The 11,349-nt window shown below is 42.4% G+C and overlaps 1 protein-coding gene across 3 annotated transcripts in view; it reads left to right on the plus strand.

Annotated features, from left to right (window-relative positions):
* Window positions 1–11,119, plus strand: part of arhgef39 (Rho guanine nucleotide exchange factor (GEF) 39) — a 63,991-nt gene extending 52,872 nt beyond the window's left edge. For 2 of the 3 annotated variants that reach the window (XM_032505384.1, XM_032505383.1), the window contains 3 exons: window positions 2,062–2,173; window positions 6,941–7,038; window positions 9,683–11,119. In XM_032505384.1, coding sequence (XP_032361275.1) covers window positions 2,062–2,173; window positions 6,941–7,038; window positions 9,683–9,722 — 250 coding nt within the window. In that variant the 3' untranslated portion in view covers window positions 9,723–11,119. The remainder of the gene's footprint in view (window positions 1–2,061; window positions 2,174–6,940; window positions 7,039–9,682) is intronic. The other variant, XM_032505385.1, reaches the window with a different exon arrangement.
* Window positions 11,120–11,349: the final 230 nt, after the last annotated feature.

Here is an 11,349-nt window from a genome sequence, read left to right on the forward strand (position 1 = left end):
ACACACATACACACATACAAACACACAAACACATATATAAACGCACACACATACATACTGTATATACAGACAAACACACAACACACACACACACACACACACACACACACACACACACACACAGTGTCTTTACTTGTACGTGGTATTAATTAAAAGAAGAGCTGTGGGCTGAGCGTGCAGTGTGTGGACAGTGGTTGGTTGTCCTACTTCACCTCCTGGGCACTGCCAAGGTGCTCTTGAGCAAGGCACCGAACCCCCAACTGCTCAGGGTGCCTTTCCATGGGCAGCCCCCCCCTCTCTGACATCTCTCCATTTAGTGCATGTATAGGTACTGAGCATGTGTGTGTGTAATTCAGGTCTGTGTGTAATGTGTGTAATAACCACAGAATGAAAAGATTGTAATTTCCCCTTGCGGGATTAATAAAGTATACATTATTATTATTATTATTATTATTATTATTATTTTTATTACCTCTCAGTAGGGAAAGACAAAGTTTGACTGCGGCTGATTCTGTGCTTCCAGCTGTCTGTCTCTCATTGATCAGCCAGAGCTCAGGAAGTGGCCCGGCTCTTGGTCCCCGGAGGAGGGTCTGGGTCAGCCCCGCTGTGCTAAAGGGCTTGACTCCGGCGTGCCCGGCCAGGCTAATTAGTTTATTACTTTGTCAGAGTGGTGAGAGAGGAAGCTGTCAAAGAGCTGGAGTAGCCAGCAGATGGGCAGGGGGGCTAAACTCCAGGGAGTGTAATTATCTGTGGTGGAGGACTGGGGAGAGGACAGGCTAAGAGGACCAAGGGTCAGCAGCAGTCACACCACTGGGAGGTGTGTGTGTGTGTGTGTGGTGTGTGTGTGTGTGTGTGTGTGTGTGTGTGGGGTGTGTGTGTGTGTGTGTGTGTGTGTGTGTGTGTGTGTGTGTGTGTGTGTGTGTGTGTGTGTGTGTGTGTGTGTGGGCTAAATTATTGATTTAACAAAGACTACACACTGCCTGCACTGACATCTCTGAATCGTCCAATGTTGTTCTCAATGATTATAAAAAAATGTATTTTAACAGATTGATAGCCATTGTTTTCCAGGCAAAATTCCCGCTTCTCACACACACACACACACACCCCACCACACACACAACACATCCTCTTAAGTGCCTGCAGACGTAACTTTAACAAAGTTTGTACTTGACTTAAACTTTCCTTTTGTTAAAAAATCATATTGATACAGACACACACTCTCTCACTAAAACACCACACAACCACACACACACACACACACACACCACACCCACACACACAAAACACCTCTCTCTCTCTCTCTCTCCTCTCTCTCTCCTCTCTCTCTCTCTCTCTCTCTCTCTCTCTCTCTCCCCTCCTTCCTCTCTCTCTCTCTCCTCTCTCTCTCTCCTCTCTCTCTCTCTCTCAAGTCCTAGCCAAGGACTTAATTAGTGGGTAGATCAATGCTTGGTGACAGGAAGTGAACGGCTGACCACCGGGGATGCAGTGAAGGCTAAGGACAGTTTAACTCTTCTTCCTTTCCTTTTCATCTGCGGATCTCTCAGTCTGGCCTCATAAGATCCTGTTCTAATATATGTAGTGTGTATGGCTGGAGATCATTTCCATATTATCCTTTTTACTCTCAGTGGAAATTAAATTTTGTTCCATGTTAAAGCCAGAAGAGGTTATAAAGTATTCTGATGGTTTAAGTTATTGTTTGTAGAAAAGGTTCTCAACCTGGACGTTTCATGTCACTAAATATCAGTTTATTTTAAAGGTCATTAAAGGTACATTTGCTATATTGCAATATACTGTACTGGAACTTATATTGGAAAATGGTCCCATAACATGGTGATATTATTGTTAACAAATATCACAGTGTCAAACTATGTGTATATACACTTTGGGTAAGCCTGGAGAATAGGTCCAAATCAGCCAATATGGAACCCCACACACACTACTTTAAAACAATTGGTGTTTTATGTTGTTGTGTGTTCAAATCTGCATAACATTCAAATGTATATAGGTCTATCAAAGTGAATGCAACCAAATGTAACCGATGAGTGTGTGTTGTCTTTACAGGAAGCTGCAGTCCAAGCAGACAGTAGTGCATCAAAGAGATGAGTTGTCCCGCAGACCGCTCAGACCAGCTGCGGCCGCTGCCGACACTGCCAGCCGCAGAAAGAGAAACATGGTGAGTTCCACACACAGAGTTCACTTAGAACTGTGGCTAAAGCACAGGTGGAAGTGATTGAACCCATGGTCATGATACTATAATGTACGAGTGATCTTGGTTTGGTCATGGACTCAGACCTGAATTTCAACAGCCACTTTGAGACCATTACAAAGTCAGCCTACTATCCCCTTCAGAATACATTAAGGGTTAAAGGACTTGTGTCTCAGCAGGATTTGGAAAAACTTGTCCATGCTTTTATTACATTACATCACATGTCATTTAGCTGATGCTTTTATTCAAAGTGACTTACCGTTGCTACATGTCAGAGGTTGCACGCCTCCGGAGCAACTAGGGGTTAAAGGTCCCATGAGAGGAAAATTCACTTTATGAGCTTTTTTAACATTAATATCAGTTCCCCCAATCTGCCCATGGTCCCCCAGTGGCTAGAAATGGTGATAGGTGTAGACCAAGCCCTGGAAATCCTGCTCTGCCTTTGAAAAAATGAAACCTCAAAGGGGCCGATCGGGAATCTTGCTCCTAATGAGGTCATAAGAAGCAAGGTTACCTCCCCTTTCTCTGCTTTGCAGAGAAATTAGCCCACCTATGAGAGAGAGAGACATAATCGGCTTTCAAACGAGCAAAGTGGCAGTTGGTCAAGGCCACACCCCCGCCTCCACCTTGCCCCCCCCCCCCCCCCCTCCTCCTCAAAAGCTACATTCTCAGAAATGGCAAAACTAAGGAAAGCTCATTGTGTGACGGGCTTTAGTGGCTGAATTCTGCACCATTTTGGGGAAAAGTCTTCAGATACAGTATTAGGGATCACTAAAGGGCTATATAAAAGAGACTTCAGATACAATATTAGGGGACCACTAAGGTCTTTATAAAAGAGACTTCAATACAGTATTAGGGGACCACTAAGGTCTATATAAAAGAGACTTCAGATACAGTATTAGGGGACCACTAAGGCCTATATAAAAGAGACTTCAGATACAGTATTAGGGGACCACTAAGGCCTATATAAAGAGACTTCAGAGACAGTATTAGGGACCACTAAGGTCTATATAACAGAGACTTCAGAGACAGTATTAGGGGACCACTAAGGTCTATATAAAAGGACTTCAGATACAGTATCAGGGGACCACTAAGGCTATATAAAAGAGACTTCAGAGACAGTATTAGGGGACCACTAAGGCCTATATAAAAGAGACTTCAGAGACAGTATTAGGGGACCACTAAGGTCTATATAAAAGAGACTTCAGATACAGTATCAGGGGACCACTAAGGCCTATATAAAAGAGACTTCAGAGACAGTATTAGGGGACCACTAAGGCCTATATAAAAGAGACTTCAGAGACAGTATCAGGGACCACTAAGGCCTATATAAAAGAGACTTCAGAGACAGTATAGGGGACCACTAAGGCTATATAAAGAGACTTCAGATACAGTATAGGGGACCCTAAGGCCTATATAAAAGAGACTTCAGAGACAGTATTAGGGGACCACTAAGGTCTATATAAAAGAGACTTCAGATACAGTATAGGGGACCACTAAGTAGGGCTGACGTTAGGCCAAAATGTATAAACGCATTTTTTGATCAAAGTTTTGATCGCAATTATCTCACATTAGTTTGTGATTTTAACCAAAACAAATGTATTGTCATATAGGCTGTTTATAACTGGGAGGAGTGTGATGGACGCTACTCACAGAGAGACGGCTGATCATTATGAACGGGTCCCGCACGGGTCGAATGGCGGATAAACACGGCGTGTGTATGAAACGTCTGTATCTTCACTGCGCTGCATTTTTATGAACTATGATTTCTGGCCATGGGTCACATCTCTGGCCCAGGTCCAGGTCCAGCAGCTCCGTCTCACGCTGTTACTCTACCAACTGAAGTTAGTTGCATTCAATAACTTCTTCTGTGTTCTTCGCCGTGGCGGCCGCGATAGCAGAGTTACCATGGAAACACTGGTACAAATCAGGTGTAACCCTCATATTTAACAATATACAGCTGTGTTAATAAAAAATAAATTTGTAGACAAATGTCAGAAGTTTGAACCGGCGGCCGCTGTGCGGCGGGGCGCGGACAGTAGAGGAAAGAGTAGGACGAGAGAGCGTAGAAGACCCACACAGGCACGGCATTACATAAGAAAGGGGTCATGTAACGCAAATTTAACCATATCCATATAAACAGCATTGCAGCGGATGCGAGGACATTAGCACCGTGCGTCCGGGAGCTAACAGCTAACGACGCTAACTAGCACCGACTAGCACTGGTCGCACTGTTGTCGGAAAAACAACAGACGGGGTCACGGGACTAATGTTGCGTTTACTGGTAAACTGGTAAACCTTGAGACTGACGTATAACCGACTGCTATCTGTTGAGTTTTCCTCACGCTACTCTGTCCTCTGGGACTGTCTACATCTAGAAAATAAGCTGCACCGGGTTGCAGTGAACTACTCTGACTGGCTCATGAGCAGACGGCTTTACGGAGCGGGAGATTGGCTTTGCAAAAAACCCGGAGCGTTCTATGAAATGACGCTTTAAAAAATAATCGCTCGCATCACGCAAATTTGATCGTGGGAATCCAAATCGTGATCGCGATTAAAATTCGATTAATTGTGCAGCCCTACCACTAAGGTCTATATAAAAGAGACTTCAGATACAGTATCAGGGGACCACTAAGGCCTATATAAAAGAGACTTCAGAGACAGTATTAGGGGACCACTAAGGTCTATATAAAAGAGACTTCAGAGACAGTATTAGGGGACCACTAAGGTCTATATAAAAGAGACTTCAGAACAGTATTAGGGGACCACTAAGGCCTATATAAAAGAGACTTCAGAGACAGTATTAGGGGACCACTAAGGCTATATAAAAGAGACTTCAGAGACAGTATTAGGGGACCACTAAGGCCTATATAAAAGACTCAAAAAGACTACGTATGGACCTTTAAGGTCTGCTATGGTTCCATGATGACAGTCATACCACTGCGCTGGTTTGGTTGGCGTATAGGGACATAGCCTTTAGAGCTTAAAATGTCTAAAACTGAACTTTTAGTTATTTAAGGCCTTAAAATGTCTTAAAAACGGCCAGTTTTTCACCCCAAGGTCTTAAATTTCATTAATTCGGGTCTACAAAAGGTTTTACCCTCGTTCATTTTACGCAGGCCACAGAAAGCAAAAGTATTGAGTCGTAGCATAAAAAGCGGAGCTCTAGAGTCTCTGTAACAAAACCAGCAGGACGCTGCTCTCAGACTGTTGGTTGTAGTTTTTTCTGGGAGATATTGCTGTTGGTACGCACGCGGTGATAAAACTGCAAATCCTGTGATAAATTCAATACTTGCCCGCAAAATACGTCCTTTCAGTTTGTTGAGTTTGTGTGGATAAATGAACTGTTACTAATGTAGTCTAATTAAAAGTTAGCACACTGAGCGGAGGATGTGTGGAATGTGTCGCTGTGTGTCGGAGCCTGGCTGGCCGCTCGGCGCCTTCAGAAAAAGCTCAAGCTAACAGGTCAATGGCTTATTAGCTTGCCAAATACCAGTAAAATCTGCTAAGACTGGATCTGTGAGCGCATTAATCTGCTCAGTGTACGTCACAAACAGAGCTAGCAGCCGGCGGACTCTAACATCTGTTGATCTGCAGGACTTGACTGAGCGGACTGTTTAGAGACCATGTGACCGGTGTAACGGTTTAACTGGTTTTTGAGTTAACTGGTGATATGTGTTGCAGGCGGGGCTGCACCTCTGCAGTAAACAGTTCTGATCAGTTTGCCTCTTTTTCCCATTCATTTGTTGGAGTCTTGTGAAATATTACGGTAGGAACGGGTTGCTGGGACAGGAGTTTTGGACCCAACAAATGAGCCGTTTTCATTCATTCATTCATAAAGTATAATAAAAAATTACGAAATCTGGCGAGTGTAACGTTGTGTTTCCACCACGGTCTCTGTAAACCACGGACACATAATAACTTCACTACAGCGTAGGGCGTAACCATTTTGGAAAACAATCTGGTGTTTTTTTCCCACCAATATTGCAATTTAATATGCGATTATTTTTTTATTCAAAAATGACAAGCAATAAATCATGGTGTAGTATAAACAAGACAAGATTAGATAGATCAAACCAGCTGTTCTTTCCTGGAGGCCAGGCCTGTATGTGATGATTAAATTAGGTGATGCATGGATTTATATGAATGACATCTTTTATCCCATTTGCTTCTAAAACACCTGCTAAAAACGCCTATAAAAACCTATTTTATTCTGGGAAATATCCTTATCTCCTGTGGTTTTTTGTTTGTCTGTGGTCTGTTGTGTCATTGCCCCCCTCTCTCCATCCTTTCAAGTCTAAGCTGTCCTGTCAGAAATAAAGGCCTAAAAATGCCCCAAAAAATAATCTTCACTATAATAACGCGATGATGAGATTTATTGGCCCCAACAATTCATTTGGAACCAAGTAATATATGTCTGGACTAAACAGCCCACTGACACCTGTTCTGTTCAATTCCTTCTCACTCTAAAGATTTGAGTTTGGTTCTTTTACTCAAGTTCAATATGTGTTCAGTCTGAGCTCTTTTCACTGTTAAGAAGAAGAAGAAAAAAAAAAGGTGATGTCCAGTGTTTCCGTGCACTAATCAGGATTTAGTAACAGTTGAATGAAAGGGAATGACAGTTGTGTTTGTGCTTGTGATTGAACCTGCTGCAGAGAAATATTTCAGGCTGTAAGAAGCCCATTTCCATCTAACGTGCCATTGGAGTGAAAGTGCCTCTGCCCTTCTCTTCAGGTGAGCGGTGAGACCAGTGAGCATGCTCAGGAGCCTCCAGCTGGGTGGGGGGGCAGCGCCCCCAAGAGGATAAAGCAGTGTGATGCTCCAGAGCAGAGGTGGGATCATTTTAGTAGTTTTATTGGTTCCAATTGGGGGGGATCATATGCATCATATGCCTTACAATTACATTCCAGGATAAATCCAGTGTCCTTTCTCTTTGGATCAGAATAAAATGTGTTTTCTACAGCGAGCCTTGTCAGATATCACACATACTGTAACATACAGAACACCTTTTACAATCTCAGATCACATTTTCATTCATATGTCATTACTAAACATTGTGCTAAATCGGAAAACATTACCTGCAACAGGTGATGTAACATCAGTGCTCCTTTTACAGTTTGACAGTTTAGCTACAAAACACATCGCTGAGGGGACATTTTTTTCATGTTGGTTTTGAGCAGTATGCATCCCCACAAACCTGGGGAGGAAAAAAACCTACTGTTGCTGTCATATTTCACTTCATTTTCATAGGAAATCAGCCGTTGAGGCTTTTGTGGCTGTTTGTCACTCTGCCTAAGGAGAAACTGCTGTACTCACTCTGTTGTTTAGTTGGCTGCTAGGACTTTGCCAGTGATGATGTGCTGTCACTTTTCCAGTTGTTCCAACTCAAAGGGGAGAGAGAGCGGATGGCTGTTTGCTTGAGTTTATGGAACAGACAACTGACTGAGTGTATAAAGCGGAAACCCTGCTTAAAGTGCAACATAATTGTTCTCAATTACTCTGTTTTTCTAATCGTTAGGAGCCAAAATGGTTATCACGTTTGAATATTGTATTTCTTGCGCAGCCGTACAGTCAGGAGGATGGCTGTGCACAGTTTGACACTGATCTGCTGAAGGAAAAAAGATCTGTGCCCACCTTAAATCTGAATCTGTAGTACTTGGAGGCAGAAGATTGTTTTGTGACATCATAATTGTGTGGTTCTGTCTGCCATTGGAAACAATTCTGGGAAAAGGATGGCTTGTTAGCGTGCTACCTACGCTAGCTAACAACGGTGGTCACAAACAAATATCTATTATCTATTACGTACACTTTTTCTTGTGGTGGTCTTTCTAAAGTGAGCTGTTGTTATTATAGTTACTATAGGTTGCTATAATCTGTTACGCCCTGCTGGAGCTGTAAGCTACTTTAGCTCATGTTGAGCTACATAATGTTAGCAACATAGTTTGTGTAGAATCCAGCAACGGCAGAGCAGGGGGAGGTGTCAGGCAGCAGAGCAGACACTAACGTTAATAACGCCTCTCCTGAAAAGTATTTATATCAAATGAGCTGGTTTGGCCATGGAGATGGGAGATATGGTTAGCTTGACCACAGGCTTCAGTTGCATGGGTGCTCAGTGGTTAGTGTAACGTAAGTCCCAATATCCTCCTCTGGGTTTTTGATGGGATTCTCTAGAAACAACCAGGCTTGTCTCTCTTTGGGTTGTACTATCTGACATTTTGGCTCAAGTGTGGTTAAAGCTGAGCCAACTCTTAAGACAGTGGAGGGCAGCTTTGGTAAGCCATCAAGGTGGGTGTTCCCATAGTGACGTGATGTCCTCTGTAGGGGTGGAACAGTACACAGAAGTCACAATTTGGTACAATGGAGGAAAAGCAAAACAAGTTTTTTATTGTTTATGTCTCAGGTCACACCTTCCTACTCTGCTTCTGACTGACTAGTAGTCCTTACCTAGCTACTGTCAGGGCACGCCCTTATACTCTGCTTCTGACTGGCTAGTAGTCCTAACCTAGGTACTGTCAGGGCACGCCCTCATACTCTGTTTCTGACTGGCTAGTAGTCCTAACCTAGGTACTGTCAGGGCACGCCCCCATACTCTGCTTCTGACTGGCTAGTAGTCCTAACCTAGGTACTGTCAGGGCACGCCCTCATACTCTGCTTCTGACTGGCTAGTAGTCCTTACCTAGGTACTGTCAGGGCACGCCCTCATACTCTGCTTCTGACTGGCTAGTAGTCCTTACCTAGGTACTGTCAGGTCACGCCCTCATACTCTGCTTCTGACTGGCTAGTAGTCCTTACCTAGGTACTGAGCATGTGCAACTCCCAACAAAGATGGAACCGAAATGTGATGTCTCACTCTGTAGCTAAAAAAGAGAGCTCAACATACAGGGTGAAAAGAGGAGCTGCAGCAACTACAAAAATATTGTGGTATTTAAAATGAAACCATGTAAGCCTATTCTGATATTACCTCTAAGTACAATTATGAACCTGAAAATGAGCATAACATGCACTTTAAATGAGACATTCTGACCGCAGCAGACCTATTTCAAAATCTTATTCACATTGCTTAAAAAGGAATATCTTCTGCTACATTCCCCCTCTCATTCCCCTTGCTCTGGTGTTTCTCCCTCTCATTCCCCCTGCTCTGGTGTTTCCCCCTCTCATTCCCCCTGCTCTGGTGTTTCTCTGATTGGGTCTTATTGGTCACAACATCTCATTCTCTGAGACTATAACTACTAACGTTACCATGGTAACTACCAGCAGTGGGTGGAGTCTCCACGATGCCTCCTGTCTATGTCCAGTATACCAGAATGTTGATGAGATATGAGGTTTGGTTAGTTCAACAGAGACTAGTTCTTCTACTGGAGATAAAAACACTCAAAACTCAAACGCTTAAAAACCAAAAACGTAGCGGTGGAGATGGAGCCTTCCAGTAATCTGTTTTGATTCTGATGATTTAAGAGCTTGTGTTTGTTTGTCCAGCAGTGCAGAGGCATCCACCTCCAGCTGTGTGATCCTCTGATGGGGGGCAGTCTGAGATGTTTCTACTTCACACCCGTGCCACACATGCAACTGCAACAGTTTGTTTTACCGTGTGAGTCAGGACATTGGATGATTACAGCAGCTGCAGCCTCTGCTCATCCTGTGCAATATAAACTAACAATCTGGATCTGCTGCTTTTAAGATAATTTAATATAAACTAACAATATTTAAAGACCAAATATCTGACGAAAGTTAAACTGTGAGCACCATATTGCTGCTGAATGCACCAATCCCCCAGTCTTCTCAGTCGGCGGTCATGTGACACTGCGTTTACAGGCCACACACACATCTGGATGTACATCCTTGGGAAATATTGAGCTTAAATCAGAGGACGGCAGAATAACGGGGAGCCTCCTATCCTGTCACATGACAGGAGCATTGTGTCCAATCAGCTTGTTTCTGATGGGACACACACACACACACACACACACACACACACGCCTTCACTTTATGTCATGTAATCCTGAGGTCATGATTCAGGAATTCACCACGCTCAGGAGGAAATGCTAATTATTTGCAACATCAAAGTGCTCATCAATTATGAAACTACAAAATGGCCAATATTAAATAAATGGATTAAAAATGATGAGATAAAGCGTCACAGGACTAGAATAAAATAGAAACAATTTCAAATAAACAATGGTTCAAACTCAGCTGATTATCATGAAATGTTGTTTCTGTTATGCTGTTAAGTTTTAGTTTATTATAGAAATTTACTTTTTTTTTAACGTTTGTTTTATTTCATTTCTAATCACCTGGCACCAATCAGTTTCAGGGAGAAAATGCTATTATGAAATCTTTTTTTTTTTGACAACACTAGCTACTAAATATCATTTTACAGTAACCAGTTGAGTTCTAAATCGGTTGTATGATTTCATACACAGTTTAATAGTGGTTATTGGAATGTTTCATAGTTATGACTAGGAATGGAGTTCGTGTTCACATTTACAATAGTTGGAATGTCTGATTGGATGGTTTGTTTGCCGGATCTGCAGTAGTTACTCCTACTGGAATTATGATAATGATGAATGAGTTCAGTCAATCAGCTGCACTATCTGCATCCAGGCCAGGTAACCTGCTTAACAGAAGTTTTAGAAGATGACTCTTGCTTTTTAATGATTACATCATGTCTATATCCTGTATTAACAAATCAGCATATATATATTTGTCTCTCTTCTGCAAAATACTTCCTATATTGAATTATCACCATATAGCATTTGAAAGTGTAGTGTGTATCTTACAGATCATTATTTATCTTTTCTTTTTTTTTCTTTTCTTTTTTTTACACCTTTTTGCTATCCAAAGTTGTTACACTTTCTACAAATCATGAATGGAGATGGAAATCATTACAATTTCCTAATAAAACTCTAAAATAAGTCTGGGTGTATTTGTGCGTTTGTCAGCTCTGGGATTGCTCCGACCTCCACTAGATGGAGACACAGAACAGTGGTGGAGCAACACTTTAATTTGGAGAAATAAGGAATGGGAATTGGTTTATTCTATTCACAAGGAAAAATGTCCCAGAGTGAATAAAGAAAGCTTTGAAGCAGGGTTTATAGATCTGAAGGTGTTTTTAATGTTGGATTGTATCTCTACATCCTAACTCT

Source organism: Etheostoma spectabile, chromosome 23 (genome assembly GCF_008692095.1).
Source record: "Etheostoma spectabile isolate EspeVRDwgs_2016 chromosome 23, UIUC_Espe_1.0, whole genome shotgun sequence".
NCBI classification, from domain to species: domain Eukaryota; kingdom Metazoa; phylum Chordata; class Actinopteri; order Perciformes; family Percidae; genus Etheostoma; species Etheostoma spectabile.